At 34.2% G+C, this 18,057-nt stretch overlaps 1 protein-coding gene across 2 annotated transcripts in view; it reads right to left on the reverse strand.

Annotated features, from left to right (window-relative positions):
• LOC149786114 (ribosomal protein S6 kinase 2 alpha-like) overlaps positions 1-18,057 on the reverse strand; it is a 136,781-nt gene that overhangs the window by 55,779 nt on the left and 62,945 nt on the right. The window contains exons 7-8 of one of the 2 annotated variants that reach the window (XM_089976437.1): positions 17,408-17,434; positions 3,077-3,183 (exon numbers count right to left, since the gene is read on the reverse strand). In XM_089976437.1, the coding sequence (XP_089832563.1) occupies positions 3,077-3,183; positions 17,408-17,434 (134 nt within the window). The remainder of the gene's footprint in view (positions 1-3,076; positions 3,184-17,407; positions 17,435-18,057) is intronic. The other variant, XM_089976439.1, reaches the window with a different exon arrangement.

Below are 18,057 nucleotides of genomic sequence, written 5' to 3' on the forward strand. Positions count from 1 at the left end.
CCAGTGAATGTCTCCAATTAAGAATCCAATACCTGTACCACTGACATTCTCCAATAATGACGTACAATACCTGTACCACTGACGGTCTCCAATAAAGACATACAATACCTGCACCAATGAATGTGTTCAATTAAGACATGCAATACCATTACCACTGAAAATCTCCAATAATGGCATACAATAACTGTACCATTGACAGTCTCCAATGAGGACATCCAATACCTGTACCACTAACAGTCTCCAATAAAGACGTACAATACCTGTACCAGTGAATGTCTCCAATTAAGACATCCAATACCTGTACCAGAGTCTCCAATAAAGACATACAATACCTGTACAAATGAATGTCTCTAATTAAGACATCCAATACATGTACCACTGACATGTACCACTGACAGTTTCCAATAATGACATAAAATACCTGTACCACTTAGTCTCCAATAAAGACATACAATACCTGTACCAACAAATGTGTCCAATTAAGACATCCAATACCTCTACCACTGACAATCTCCAATAATCTCCAATAATCAAGGTTCCCACTCTTTTCTAAATATAAATTTCCAGGTTTTTTCCAGGATGAAATAAAAAATTTCAAGGTTAACATATGACAATTACTGAATGAATGAAATTAAAGAACATTTTGGATTATAAAACATGCATTTTCCAAATCTGAAGATGTTTTGCTTTCAAGATTTTCCAAAACATATATGTCAGGAAAGATGATCGTGTACAAAACCACAAAATGAGTCAAACGAAACAAATCTGACTATATTCCCATAAATTGGCATTTAAAGCCATTTCAATGTACAGAATATAAATTCTAACTTTGCTGACCTGCATTATGATGCTACGTGGAAACAACATAATGAGCATAAGTTATTTTGTTTCCTTTCAAACCTTTAATTCTAAAGACTTCTAGAGCAATATATGTGCATGTTATACAAAGTGAACATTTCCTATCACAGCAAAGTATTAGAATCTTACCTTGTAACGAAAAAAGTTTAACTCTGAATTTATGTGTGCCAGTAAAATCTCAAACAAGATTTTTCAACCAACCTAAACTCCTTAAGACGATTTGGTTAAAAATTAAAGTCATATACAAAAGGGTTGATTTAAATTTTGACAAAAGACCTTTAAAATTATATATTGTTGTATAAACAAGGACTGAATTTTCTGTAAAATCAGCTTGTCATCTTGTAGTTCAATAAACCAGTCCCGAAACCTGTATTGATACATGGGCTCTTATCGTTTCTTAATATATAATAAAAGGGACGACAATTTCCCATTTCTCCTGCGTTCTATTTAAGATCTGAAACCAATGCTTCAAGCTATATGTCACTGTGTAATAGTTTCACACCAAAGTTCAGCTCAGAGATTTGAAATTTTTCTAATCTGGGTTTCTTCCGAATATTCCAACCCCATTTTTCACATTTGGACATTTAGGATGGAGTGTGGGTTCAGAGCAATTACAATGATGTTGGGCATTTCAGTGTACCTAAGCATACATGCCAACCCCTGACAAGGAAAAAGTGTAATTCAAGTGGACAAAAAGAGGAATCCAAGCAGAAAAAGAGTAATCCACATATAACATGCTAAAAATTCAATCAACAACGATTTATTTGCCCCTCTAGTCTTTTAACATCCATTACTGCTTAAAGTTTTCATATGTAGCACTTTTAGCTTTAGAAAGCAACAGAATATCATGCTGCATTTTAAAACATTTTAGAATATCATGCTGCATTTTAAAACACTTTGTACCAGCTGAGACAATGAACATTTTGAAAACCAGTAGAGCGCTAAGTACTGGGTTACTGAGCCTGGATCTGAATTCAGTTTTATTTTTGTTAACAATACTGAACAATCTCTCAAAGTCAGCATTAGAATGGTAAAGAACCAATATTCCTTTCATAACCTGACAAAGAAGAGGAAATTTACATCTTCCAGTGATTGGATCTTTTAGCTGGGAAATAAGGTGCCACTGCACATCAACTCTATCTGCATTAAGTATATTGTCATGTAGAATCCCAACTTGATACTTCAGGAATTCTCCTTCCAGATGATCCAAGGTAGACAAGGGTGGCAATAGAAAGGGATATCTCTTGACAAAGAATCTAACACTTCTGAAGCTTTTTGACTATCTTATTTACATCAGCAACTGAAGCATTTAAAACCACTTCATCTTATATATAGTAGTTATGTAGAAGCCGTCTTTTCTAAAATACGGTCTGTGGAATTAATGGGATGTCTCCAATCAAGACATCCTATATGTGTACATAAAGCCCCCAATAAAGACAAACAACACCTATACCACTGATTGTCCCCAATTAAGATCCTATTGTGTAAAATATGAATATATTTTGTTTTCTCACACATTTATATTCCACACAAGATCAATCTATCATGCTTACTGCCAAGTGTGAGAGTGAACCTTCTTTCAGAGTTCACCTGTATACAAAGGCTGCTTTTGCCTTTTCCCAGGGGTGGCTGCTTTAGACAGGTGTGTGTGGTAAACAATTATCATATTGATCCTATGTAGGCTTTTGCCAAAACTGTCAGATATGGCTGCAAAACTGAATCCTGTCAAAGTAACTGGTGTACAGCAAATGAAGCAACTGCAAGCTGAGCGAGGTATGTTAAGGGTTTACATACAAATACCTTTCAGCTCTAAGGATAATCTAAATATTGGAATAAAGGCTCAATTTCAAACTGTTTTGATTAAACAGAATCGTTTCAGTTATTGCACACTGTGTACACATTTAGAAATGGTGGCAGGCATTGCTTACTTACGCGAGAGACCCAACTTCATATCCCTCTTGTAAAAGTGGTCACCACACGATTAACCTATGCATCAAGTTTGGGTAAAATCCACCCAACAGTTCATAAGGATATGTGGTTACAAAGAGAAATGAAAAGAAAGTCCAAGAATATCATAATATCCCATGGCTAAAGCATGTGGATCAAACAAAAAGCAAAAAAATACATAAAAACCTTAGCAACAAAGTAACTGCTGTCCAGGTCAACAAGAGATGCCAATCTCTTGCCTTCTCCTAAAGGAGGTCAGACAAAAACTCACTTTTCTGGCTTTAGGTCCCTGTAGACAATGCCAAGAGAATGTAGGTGGTCCAGTGCCAAAGCCAACTCTGCTAAGTAGAACTTGACATCCTCTTCTGTAAACATCACCTGTTTAAGAAAGAAGTCAGAATTATCAATCCTAAAATTGATCATACACAATGGATCCATCGACAGTCTACAGACAACAGATTCAATACAAAATCTTCATGAATAAAAAGTAGTCCATGTAATTTAGACATGTCCCATCCTTATCAATTGTTAACTTTTGATGATATGCATGTTAAGTGACAAAAACATTTTTCCAATTCTACTGGTTTCTTTTTCTACGACTACTATTATTAAATTACAATGCAGGATAAATTGAAACAGCTACAGTCCTACTCATATCTGATGGCATACTTTTGGTTAATGATAAATAAATTAATCAAAATGAGACTGGGGTTGCAAGCAAAATGTAAACAAAGTCTCACACAATGACAAACAAGGTTGCTTTAGTTGTTTGTATATTTTAAAAGTTTTCTTTGAATGCAGGAGCATACACACATGCAACTTAGAATTTCTGCAGAGTGCAAGATCAGGCTTTATATCAAGCTGACTACCCTGTTTCTGTGCCAATCCAGATTTCATTTACGAAAATAATTACATTTGTGCTGAACCTGTGATATTCCATCAGATGTCTGTTTACAAGTAAATGGTCGCTATTTCCTTGTACCCATTGCTCATGATTCTAAAATAGCTAAAGTATCTAGTTCTGCAGAGGAAATTATTTTGGCTTCGTTAAGTTCATGAATTCATATGATGTGTCATGATCTCACTTGTTACATTCAATATCATACAGGTTTGGCAAGCAATGCCTTGACCAAAAGCATAAAGGCTCTGCTATTTTCAACCAATTTTAAATTTGGAAAGAAAACATGTTAAAATTTATTGGCACAGAAGCAGAAGTTGCTCCAGTAACCAACCATGTAGCAGGAATATTTTAGGTACAAAACAACTTGAAGGTAGTGCTTTTTGTTTGATTTCATTGACAAATAAAACCTGTACATCATGAAACAGAAAACAGACTGGATTACTCATCTAAGTGAATAGTTGACAAAGTACATCTACATGTAGTCTACTTCTAGTCTCATACAGGTATTTTATTTGATTTACAAAAAGTTAATTTATTTAATTTACATACAGGTACTTATTTAGTATTTAATGCAATGTCATTTCCTGGTTTTCTGAAAAAGCACAGGCTGAAAGAAAATAGTAGCAAGTTGGGTCTTTTTAAGCGTTCAACAAAGCAAAGAACTGCACCTCTAGTACCATGCTTGCATGCATTTCTGACAGTGAACTCTTTCAAAAGGCTGTAACATCAGCAAAGTATTGTAAAACTTTTGCTTTTTTCTTTGCCTGTCCAATTGTTTGGGAACAATCTGAAACTAAGGCAATGAAAGAATTTTTTTTTCCATTTCAAATATTTTGAGATTCCGAAATAAGCTGTGTGTGTAATTTAGATTTCTGATGTTGCTTTAAATATTTTAGTCATATGGCTATGATGTCTGCATTCTGGCAGTTTATGATGATGTCTAGCAATGAGGCATCATGCTGCAAACATGTTGCAGCCATGTCCCACCCAGTCACATTATCCTGACATCAGGACACCTGACTGACCACTCCCAGCACTAACTAATTAATGCTGAGCGACAGATGCTGCAGTTGCTAGTACCATATTTAAGTCTTTCATATGACTCTGCTAGGGTTCAAAGCTATGACCACTTATAGCCAAGGCAGATGCTCCAACTCAGACCACCAGAGGGGTGTTGAAATAACTTGTATGATAACACAGAGTAAAATTAAACAGTGGCCTGAGACCTTAACAATGGACAAAAGCTAGTGCTATTGCAATTTGCCTGCCTTACAGTCTAATGAATGCTACATGCCTAATGACTTGGAATTACCAAAATACCCTGTGCAGATTAAATTGCATTAAAATACTTAAGACTCTCTGAAAATTCAGAATGCAATGTAGACTGACTTCACAATGTCTTTTAAATATGTACACAACCAAATAAGCCTTACTGGCCTGCACAAAACATACACAGTCACATAAGAATTTGGTTCTTTACCTTCTTAGCCAACTGAATGTACTGAAAGAAAACTTGTGAACCACTTGCACCAATAAACACTTACACCAACATAAAACAATCATTCAGTGCTGCATTAGTCTGACTGTCACTTTGACCAATCAGTGTCTTTTTTGGCATTCATTTCAGGTATGTCAAAATAATTAAAATATCTTCTTAAATTAATATACTCCAAGTCTTGAAGCCAAGCAATCGCACTGCACAAGGTAAAAGTAACACAAGGTAAAGCATTATGTCTAAGGCATCCAAATGTACTCTAAGGATTGATGCCAAGCAATGGTATCAAACAAGGTAAAGGCATCATGTCTACGGCATTCAAATGTACTCTAAGCCTTGATGCCAAGCAACAGCATCACACAAGGTAAAAGCATTGTATCGAAGGCATCCAAATGCACTCCAAAGTCAAATGCTCTTTTTGAGTGTGGGGGAAAAACAATTCTAAGTACCCTATGTGAAAAAAATTCTAAATCTCAACTCAATAATATAAAAGGTATAAACTTGCTGAATGGTTACAACGTTCTGTTCATTAAGGCATATGAATGAAGGCTCATACAACATAGGAATTACTCTTATTGCAGGGTCCTCCATATCAACTTCCATGGTTCTTACTGTTACAGCCCTGGAGTTTTTTTTCCAAGGAGTTTTCAAGGACATCTGAAAGTTTTCAAGGAGTATTTTGTCTCATGGAAATTGAACTTTGTTACTGGTAACTACCACTTGATCCATATAATTTTATCCCTGTTTATTTATTCATTTGTTATTTTTGGAAAATACATAAATAACAGTCAGAATTTTAAAAAGTTATATATTCTATTCAGTTTTAATATGTGTTAACACTAAAGGTACACCATGAGTTAACACTAAAAGTACAATATGTGTTAATACTAAAGGTACAAAATGTGTTAATACTAAAGGTACAAAATGTGTTAACAATAAAGGTACAATACATGTTAATACTAAAGGTACAAAATGTGTTAACAATAAAGGTACAATATGTGTTAACAATAAAGGTACAATATGCTGACCTGCCAACCCTGACAAATCCGTCTCAATAAGGCAGTTGATTTTTTTCCCATAAGTTTGACCAATTTTCAGTAAGGTGTAAAAACATATCATAAACTGCTATTGGAAAGCTGGAAATCGTAATTAAAAGTTTGGTATTTGAAACATGCAATGAAGATAAGCATTATGTTCAACTTAAAAGTTTGAAAACTACGCACTGACTTTACAGACTATTAGTACAGTTGCACAAACTCTAGTACCAAACCCTATGCAGCTCAATGGCTTGTTGCTATCTCTCAACTTGATGTAATTCTTGGAAATTCTTTTTCCATTTCACATGACAATGGCAATCATATCTCCCACTATGAGTCATACTAAAATTGGCATGTGATGTCCAATAAACGTAATTGTGTCCCTTCCAGTGTTTATTCACAAGAATCTGAATATTCCTTTTTATTCTTCTGTTGAATATTAACACTTTTCAAGAGGATTATTTTCCCTTGACACCATTTTAAATTTTTTTATATAATCAACAGTTTGATCATGCAGACCATTTGCCTCTACAAAGAGGTATAGTTTAAAACATCTGAGGTGCTGTTGTAAAGTTAGTTTGGTTCCCTGACTAATTTTGCTAATTCTAATATGAAAGCCACATCCAAATCAAACACGGATGAACAATTTTTCTGGATTTTTTGGCAATGATCATTTTTCCATAGGTTTTGTTTCCATGCCATAAGCCAGTATTTTAAGGGTAATTTTTGTAAAACTTATGGCAAAATCGTACGGGTTGGCAGGTCAGCAATATGTGTTAATGCTAAAGGTACAATTTGTGTTAACAATAAAAGTACATGTGCTAACACTAATAGTACAAAGTGTTAGCACTAAAGGTACAATATGTGTTCACACTAACAGTACACATGTTCACACTAAAAGTACAATGTGTTACTGCTAAAGGTTCAACATATGTCAGCACTAGAGGTACAACATGTGTCCCCTGAATCTTAAGTCTGAACATGCAACAATGTCCAAGAAATGAGCTAAGTACAAAAACTTGACTCTAATACAGACATGAACAATAACAAGAACAAACCTGTTGGAAAAAGTGGTGCCTGTATCTTACCTACACTTTTTTCAAATAAATCTACATGGCAAATAAATCTATAAACATCTTTTTGATTTTAAAAACAAAAAACATGAAATACAGACAAAATAAAGCACTTTGAATACTTTCAACTTCATGTATGTCAAGCGTCACTGGCCATCTTATACATATTGTTTAAAAACAGACACCTATAATGTGCAGTAAATGTCAATACAGTTTTTACAAAATAATATTTGTAAATGTTGTAAAACAAGCTTTCCATCATCATAATGCACTGTTATAACATGATTCTGGATATGTGTTATAACATGATTCTGGATAAAAATTGGTATTGCTTAGGACCCCATTACTAAATTAAATCATTATATTGGAATTGGTCCATCAAATGTATGACAATATGGGTCACAAAACAACATTACAGGTTTCTTTCCTATTTAAAACATTATGACAAATTTAAATTATTCCCACCATACAGAGGTTTGGTACATGTGTGATTCTCACTATACTACAGTTCCGGACACAATGCAGTTCTCACCATACCAGTGTTGTAGACACAATGCAATTTTCACTATACCAATGTTCTGGACACAATGCAATTCTCACTATACCACTATTCTGGACACAATGCAATTTTCACTATACCAAAGTTCTGGATACAATGCAATTCTCACTATACCACTGTTCTGGACACAATGTTATTCTCACTGTAACACATTTCAGGACATTACGCTGTTCTCATTACACCACAGTTCAGGACATTATGCTATTCTCAATATACTACAGCTAGGAACATAACGTTGTTGGCAGTTATGGACACTATTTCTGTGTTATAACAAGGGAGAGCTGTATAGATAACACCAATAAAACAATACACACTGTCTGGACAACCAAGCTCAGCCATACTTTGGGCTTTGTTTAACGTTGTGGTTTAAAATACAAGATAGCAAGTAGTACAGTATATTTATGTGGGAGGTCACAGGCTTGAACCCCGGCCAAGTCTTATATGAAAGACTTATAAAAATGGTAACAGCAGCTGCCTCGTTTGGTGCTCAGCATTAAGAAGTTAGTGCTAGAATTGGTTGGCTTGGTATCAGGATGCGACTGGGTGGGACATGATGCTACATGTCTGCGGCATGATGCCCCCATGCTAGACATCACTATAAACTGCCACACTGCAGACATCATAGCGATATGGCTGATGTTTTTTTAAAGCTATGTTAAAAATCCAAATCTAATACACACACATTTACTACCTGTTTTACAGATTCGCTACTTGGTGGAACAATTTTGCTGCCAAGAATTTTGAAAGGAAACAGGTGTGACAATTTGGATCTTGGAAAGCCAATTTGCAACCTGCTACTCCATGTTCAATTCCAACCCTGGACATAGGATATAACCTGCTCACAACAGTGTCAGAAAATTAAGTCACTGTGACATACTTTTCCTTAGGAGAGGGGTAAAATAATGCTGGGAATATCATGAAGATACCATGCCTTCAGATTTTATAGTTGTAGAAAACCTTTACAATGGGTTAATAGGTAAGTAACATAATGAATAGTGTAAGAAAAGTTGGTAATTTATGGAATGGTTAAGAATGAAGTGAGGAACACCATTAACAAAGCTCATGATGAACACATAAAGTTAGCAGCAGTAAAACAAAACTTTAATACTATTATTCTGACGGCTGAAAAAGGTAAGAGCACAAGATAAACATCCCTGTACTCTGTATACGAGAGTTAATACATTTCACACGAGTATCATTCACATGAGACGATGCAGAAGAAAAACATAGCAACGTACAGAGAATCTATGTAAAGTCTTGTTTACAATTAATGTCTATACTATACTGTTGGCAAGCACTGATCAGAAACTTAGCCTTAAGCCAAGAAGCTAAAGCATTCCATATCACAGCTGACCAATGGTTCAAGATCCGAGGACAATTCCCTTCTGAAAAAAGTATATCAAGCCATTTCCATGCCAGCATGTGTCACCATCTGAGCCATTTATTGTGAATAAAGAAATAAATGATAAGTTTCCATGCTGCAAAGTTAAAGTTATATATTTTACAAGTGACATTTATCTTCAAGGGTGTAAAATATAGAGTCTTGTAATTAACCCCAAACTGCTGACAGCACAGACACATATCTGATATCTCATATCAGATCTGAATCTAAGCTACTGTTGTGACAATCAATATAATCGATGGTCAGGACAGTTAAACAACTGTTAAATGTTGTTGAGCTCAATTTTCCAAAATCAACAATTAATGTCTGCGATGAATATTTTCAGGGAAGGTAAAAATACATATGTAGCTAATATACCAGTAGCCTTCTCTTTAGCACAACCCATGTGCCACCAACAAATGTGCCAGTAAACTGTTCTACTTTCCTAGATACCATGTAAAAGCAATTAACCTGACCCTTTTTCCAGTACATGTATATTAAACTTGCATTTAAAAAATATCTCCAATTAACATCAGTTAACTGAATATTAGAACCATCAACCTTTAAATTGCAACAAATGTTGCTTGAGTAATGATTTCAAGCAAACATTTATGACCCTGATCTGGTGGAGCATTATGACACTGAAGATCCATGTCTATACTGTTGGTAGTTTGATGTATGTTGTACAAGTTAAACAAGATTTATCAGTTCACTAATGCTCTTGATAGCAATCCTATTTGTTAATGCTCTTTATAACACTGATGTTCATTAATGTTGTTTATAACACTCCTGTTCATTAATGTTGTTTACAACACTGCTGTTCATTAATGATGTTTACATCACTGCTGTTCATTAATGATGTTTACATCATTGCTGTTCATTAATGATGTTTATAACACTGCTGTTCATTAATGATGTTTATAACACTGCTGTTCATTAATGTTTATAACACTTGTTCATTAATGATGTTTATGTTTATAACACTGCTGTTCATTAATGATGTTTACAACACTGCTGTTCATTAATGATGTTTAAAACACTACTGTTCATTAATGATGTTTATGTTTATAACACTGCTGTTCATTAATGATGTTTACAACACTGCTGTTCACTAATATTTACATCATTGCTGTTCCTTAATGATGTTTACATCATTGCTGTTCATTAGTGATGTTTATAACAATACTGTTCATTAATGATGTTTATGTTTATAACTGCTGTTCATTAATGATGTTTACAACACTGCTGTTCATTAATGATGTTCATAACATTGCTGTTCATTAATAATATTTATAACACTGCTGTTCATATATGCGATTTTTAACACTGCTGTTTATTAATGATACACTGTTGTTCATTAATCATCATTACAACACTGACGTTCATTAATGCTATTTATAAGACTACTGTTTATTAATGCTCTTTTTAACAATACTGTTCAGTAATGATATTTATAACACTACTGTTCACTAATGCCATTTATAACACTACTGTTCACTAATGCTATTTATAACACTACTGTTCAGTAATTATAGGTTAAGGCATTTTGTATGGGAAAATATGAATGAGTTTTTTTAATGGAAATATTGCACGACCTTGGGAGTGCAGTATATCTATCTGACAAAACGAGTTCATATTTTCCCATACAAATGCAGTAACCTTTTTATTATATGCTAATTTTTTTATTCTACCTAATGCTTAATTATATTAACAAAATACACTACAAGAAACATAGTAACTGAATGTATGCCGTAATCCAAACTAAATACACAAGTGCAGATTCATCATTACACAACAACAACATTATTACTGCGCACATAACTCTGCCCAGATAAATTTGAACTTAATTGCATGCTCGACATAACTTTCAAAAGAAAATGGCGTGTCTAGTTAAACTTGAAATTTGGAGTCATATTGTGAATGAATGCACACTGCAACAACTTTTCCATTTGATCTGGAATGAATAGATTTTGGTATTTTTTGGGATTCTATGAAATTTTGTGATTATGGACTGGATTTATATGTGACAATTCCACATGAAGTACATCGGAATGAAGAAGCGAGGGAGAAGCGTGCTGACATCTGCAAATGTGTTTCTGTTTCTATCACTGAATGTTTGAAATCATAATGTGGGAAAAATATGAAGTCTTTCAATTGCAATTATCAAAAAGACACTATGGAATTTAATGCTTATTTCATTTTGAGTGCAGTAAGGATGATGTAATTGCATTTCAAAATGTGTAATCAAGATTGAGAACCTATGACATGGCTCATGTAATTCAGATTTGCAGAACTAAGAAAGTACGTTTTGGGGAAATTCAGGATGTAAAACTGTAACTGTATTTTTTGGCACTCTTATCACCAGCTAAAGAAGACAGTTATGACTTGTCACTTGTATGTTATTTGTTAATGACCCTTTCTTGCGACTGTTGTATAGCTAGCCTAAATCCGAAACAGTGCATCAACAAAATTAATGTGGAATGTGCCAAAGCAGCTGGTATGTGGCAGTCCATGAAACATCTGCTTTAGTTCATTCAGAAACAAATTTAAACAACCACAACATAAAGCGCCTGCTATGCGAGTGTACATAATTTGTTTACAAATCAAAAGTGCTGGCATCTGTGTCCTTTGACTGTTTACAATAGAAAGTAGTTCCTTTATGCACGTGAATACAATATATGTATTTGCATGCGAATTCAGTATTAGGTGATATTGCACAATTCTGACAATGTAAATTTAACGGAGAAAAAAATGAGCATATAATAATGCTATTTATAACAGTACTGTCTCAGTAACGCTATTTATAACACTGCTCTTCATTAATGCTCTTTATATCACTAATATTCATTTGTGACCTTATAACACTGTTGTTCATAATGATCTTTATAACACTGCTGGGTAATGGACTCTGCAGAAAGAATCATCATACCATATTTACCATATATATTGGGACATGATAAAATAATTATTTTTTTTCCTATCCCAGAACTTATTGTGAAACTTTTTTCACCTAGGTCTTATTTCCCAAGACTTAAGAAACAAAATAAATTTTGTATTGCATTTGTGCTCCCCCCCCCATGCACGTCACAATAAAATAAATAAACCAAATGCTTATTTTATAATAAAAAGCAAGAAACTAACCTTGTTATCATTTATTCCTTTTTTTTTATAAACATGAGCATTAAAGAATAAAATATATCCACAAAATTTGTATGTGTAGTGTAGGCTTCCATTATGTATGTCTGATACCACACACCATGTTGTTCATTGACATGAACATTGAGAAACAAATTGTGTTTGGTTGTGATCAAAGGTTTGAATATGTTATCTGACTGAAAACTGGAGCCAACAAATTTGAAAACAAGAGGGAAATAATCAACCGATATCTTGAAGACAACTGCCATTCATGCATGACACGATGTTAGGTACCAAAAAAAAATCAAGACTGAATTATAACCAAGTCTAATGTATGGAAGTATCTTGCAAATAAAAATCATTATTTGAAAACACATTCACTTGAGTGTAAGCGATAATCTTTTCACCAGCAAACATTACAAAAGTAGCATAACTATTTACCCACAGAAGTCTATGCTCCTTTGTATTAATTATTACTATAGATGCCAAGCACATAGAAGCCTGGGTGGTGAATAAACACACCTGGCAGCAAGCAGTAAACTCCTTCTCTGAACTTACTGACAGGACATCAAAGACAAAGGTTATTTTTATCACAAAGCAAGCCGATCTCAGAAGCCGACTTTGGTTACTTTTTTTTAAAGGATATCAATATAAAGGTTATTTTATTGCAAAGCAAGCCAACATCAGAAGCCAACTATGGATTCTTTTAAGTGTTCCAATCTTTTTGTTCTTTTTTATTTGAATAAACGAAGACGGCCAAGATACGTAAACAAGCTTTGGTTCCTTTTCACCAGTATTCACGGGAATTCTGAAAATAAATTGAAACAATGGAAAAAATTTTAAAGTGACACAATATAGTGCTTGGCGCACAGATGTTAGTGACCCAGCACCACCCAGAATATTTGGAGAGAAAACAAATCATGTGATGAATTCGTACAGGCCAGAAGCAGATGATTTCACAAACAAGAGGGAAATAATCAACCAATATATTAAAGACAAGTGCCATTCACACATGACACGATGTTAGGTGCAAAATAACCAAGACTGAATTCTATCCAGGTCAAATGAATTAAATTATCTTGCAAATAAAAATCACTATTTGAAAACACATTCGCTTGAGTGTAAGTGACATCTTTTCACCAGCACGGGTTACACATGTATTATTACTATTTACCTGCACACATCAATGCTCCTTTGTATTAATTATAACTACAGATGCCAAACACATAGAACCCTGGGTGGTGAATAAACACAACTGGCAGCAAACAGTAAACCCCTTCTTTGAACTTAATGACAGGACATCAAAGACAAAGGTTATTTTTATTACAAAACAAGCAGACCTCTGAAGCTGACTGGATACTCTGAAGCTGGATTTTTTTTAAATAAACAACCAATGGAACAATTTTTAAAGTGACACAATATAGTGCTTCGTGCATGGATATCAATAACCCAGCATCACCCAGAAGATTTTGAGAAAATAAAATCATGGGTTGAATTCGTGATGGCGAGAAGAGAAGCAGATGATTTTGCCGATAATTAACATGGATGAAATTCTAGTGTACTTTGATCGCATTCTTGGACAGAAATGACGATAAGATGGGGGGTCAAAAGTGTGAGAATTAGACTGGTGCAGTTTTTATAAAATCTGACTTTAGTCCTTGCAGTTTCCGCTTCAGGTGATGTGTTGCCTTTAACATTTTTTATGGTATGAGAAAGCTTAAAAAAATATTCATGCACCAAATGAATGGATCATGTGTGTGCAGGAGAAGGGTTGTGTTTAAGATTCTGCTGCAGTGGATTAATTAGTTTCACCTCAAGTACAGTTTTATATGTTTTTAAATAAAATTTCAGCTAGAGTGCATTTTCAACATGTAATTTTCAAATGATTTAAAAGGTGTCCCACAACTTATGACTCGAAAAAAACGATGTGTCCCAGAACATACAGTACACAAAAAATGACTAAAAATTAATTTATGGTGTCTCAACATATACGGTAAACATGGTACGCTAAACACAACAAAGTTGGTATGGTGTGGAATGGATGCATGCAGAAACATTGGTAAAGGATTTGAATACAAACACAAGAAGCAAGAACATCAAACTAAATCCACAAATGATGTACCCAATAAAGCTCACACAAACTTCATCAATTAAATTTTTTTCAGGTTCTATAAAATGCTCCCTAGCAATAATAGTAAACATTCATTCGCATAACACACCAAATTTCACTTCATTTACCACTTTTAGAAACTTTGCAACAACAACAATTTAGAGAACCCCCAAAAACATTATACCTCTCTCTTAACACTAATAAATGTCTTATTATGAATGATAACCAATTTTCGTCATAAAACACAATTTACCAGTTAACACTAAGCTCTGGTTACTGTATTCTGGACATCTGTATAAATTTATGTGCAAAACGGGTTAAATATTTTCTAAAGTATGGGTTGCATGGTTGCATCCAATGAGAATGATATCATTAAAATGTCATTGCATATGTTTAAGAAAACAAGGACTTTTGGTGTCTGATTGCCGGCCCTACTTCATGTCAAATGTAGAAATCCCAGGCAAATGACACATAGTATTGCATAGTGATCATGGTCATCATTTTTCAATCCAGGATAAATACATCCAGACATTATTAAATTGGCTTCATTCTGCAATGTTGGTTGTTGCAGGCTTTCATGGTCTTTTAGAATGATCAGGTAGGATAAGGCTCATTATTTCTTCAGATTAAATAGAGCACATGGAATAAACTGAAAAATTATGAGATTATGTGATTCTTCCACGATTTACTCAGGCTCCAATGGCAAGTCTGTCTCCCACAGTATCCCCTACCAATGCAAGAGTGGGAGTCAAAAATCACATTGGTGTCCGAATTAGGGGTCAGAATGAGTATTTTTTAAAAACTTGGGGTCAAAATGAAAATTTGGGGTCTCTGATGCACAAATGAGTGCAAAGGTAAATACTGCCTCTACCCCAGCAAATGTGGAATTTCACATGGATTATTTAAAAGAAACACTACAATCCCTTCTGATGTCTTTATACCGAGGAGATACAATGAACTGATTTTCTGTGGTTTTGGAAAGAATGACACTTTCTGCTGTATTCATGCTATATTGTTTCTACTGAAGGATCATTGTTTGAAATGGTTGTTGTTGTTGTTGTTGTTCTAGAGTTTAATGCCATTTTTCAGCACACAATAGGCTATACATAGCAGCCAGTATAACTGGTGGAGGACAAACCCTGGAAAACCCAGGGAAGAACCCAGGGAATTGTTTGAAATGGTTTGAAGCAACCAAAAAAATTGATGCCCAACAAAAAATAGTGTATCACTCAAGTTGGAAACATGAATGTTACATCAAGGTCAGATTATAAGGCCTATTAGACACATGGAATACCCGTCAATAATATAGCTGTAACAATACAGCAATATTTATAATAAACAACTATATTTTTATATCAGTGAAATTTATTGTTTCGCAACACAATATTATAATATACACAACAGGCACAGCATACAATTATATAATTTTGGAAGAGATCTATATTTGCAAGTGGATGAAGTTGTTTGTATTAGCAGTCTTATTTACCGTATTAAGGCTATTTCTGACAATTACCAACAGAATATATTTACATGTATTGGAAAAGGGTGGAAACTTAGTTCAAAGGAATTAGGGATGGACCACCCAGAGAACTTACTGGAAATACTAGGCCCGGCCAGGTAATTCCCTGTTGGGTACCCAGGCAAAGGAAAATTTCCCTAATATATATTAGGGCTGGATGGGTATCAAGCTCACTACCCAAAACTGGCCATGGTTTGTGCTAACAGGTTAAAAAAACAACCCAGCCGGGTACCCAGATCCAGTACAATTTCTATACCCAACCATCCCAAAAAGACTGTAATAAACTATGATGAAAAAAATTCAAATTTAATATAACAGTTAGAAGATAACAATTTGAAATAGGTATGTTTACTTGTGTATTGGGACCCCAATAATGTCATTATCAGATCAGTGATTGATAAACAGCTATAATGAATAGGGCATAACAACATTTCCAAGTGAGGCCAAAGGAAGGGTTAATAGTGCACAAAAACACCTGCACATTATAGGTACAGCACTCAGTTTTGCTTGCTTTCAATTGCCAAAGTTTCAAAAAATGCTGCATGTGCTTCAAAGAAACAAACTGCAAAAAAGATGCTTCTCTTCCTATGTAAACAAATTTGACACAAGAATATCACTGAATGCCACATCTCACCTCTTCCTCCAAGGTACATTCCAAATACCCAGGACATTTGCTTAAGTGAGTAAAGTCTATCGATGTGACCTCCTCTTGCCTGTAATGAGCAGTACCATTCACAATGAATACACTCACATCCTAACAGTAACTTGTGTCTCACCTCTGTCAGTGTGGGGTCGAGTCTTGGCTCAGCCAACATGGGTATATGAGCAAACATTAACAAAGACCTTGTCTAAATATCTATAACTCTAACCTTATTATAGGGTGTGTTGACAGACAGATGGTTGGATGAATGGACACAGACACAAATGCCACAAGACTGCTGAGTCAATGATGGGCTGGACAAAATTCATTTTAGGAAAACTAAGATCCAATTCCAACATAGTCTAAAATTGTTTCCGGTGCTTCCCAAGTTTAGTGTTGTGTCTCTTGACTACTGCTTCAGAAACAGATCAAAACAAAACATTAAAAAATGCCTCAAGTGAAAAATTACATTGACTAGACTATTTTTCATCAATATGCTAACCTTAGAAGAAGAAAAAAAAAAACAGCAAAAATTTCAAGAATTTTTATTAATTAATTATCAAAAGAGTCATAATAGTAACTGTACATTGCAAATAAATGTACGATGAACAACTCAAAGCTGGGTGCAGTTGTTTCATTTGAATGCACATGGGGAAGCACATGGTAAAATTCATTATTTTTGCTAATTATGCAACAAATACAGGGTAAAATCAAGTGGGGACTGACATGCCAGGTCTGATTCCTACACGTACCTGAGAAGTAAATCCATCAATTTGAAGCTATGTATAAAGGAAAACAACTGTATGAATTAATAGCCTATGTAAAGGAAACAATCGCTGACAACTATTTCCCTGACCTTTGACCTTTACCTTTTACAGTCTTACATGTCCCAAACAGACTATTCATTAAACACGGTTGTGAACAATATCTTTTTTTTTTAAATACTAAAAAATTAAACAGATATGACAAAAACATGTTGTAACCACAAAGTTTCATCCCAGGCAACATTTGTCAAGCACAACAAAAATATCTACTAGAAATCAACATATTTTAGTGTCAATTTATTTTGACAACTACAGTTGATTTCATGTTATCAACTGAAAATATCTACAAGTTACTGATGCTTAATACAATATAAAACTGGAAACTGGTGTAGACAAAAAATATTTTTATTATTAAAGTTTTATTGCCAAATTTACTGAAATAATACTGTCTTCACTAAAAATGTACATATCAATTCCTACACACCAACACACTGACCGTTACAACTCTGAAGATTTTATGTATTACAGAGAAGTATTTTCATGTAAAAATTGTACATGCCTAATTACACAGTATTTTGAAGTACATAATTAATATTTAAATCAATTAGGACCAAACAAAGGATAAGTTAAAACTACAA

The sequence above is a fragment of the Sinohyriopsis cumingii genome, chromosome 12, assembly GCF_028554795.1.
Source record: "Sinohyriopsis cumingii isolate HCF-2022 chromosome 12, ASM2855479v2, whole genome shotgun sequence".
Lineage (NCBI taxonomy): Eukaryota > Metazoa > Mollusca > Bivalvia > Unionida > Unionidae > Sinohyriopsis > Sinohyriopsis cumingii.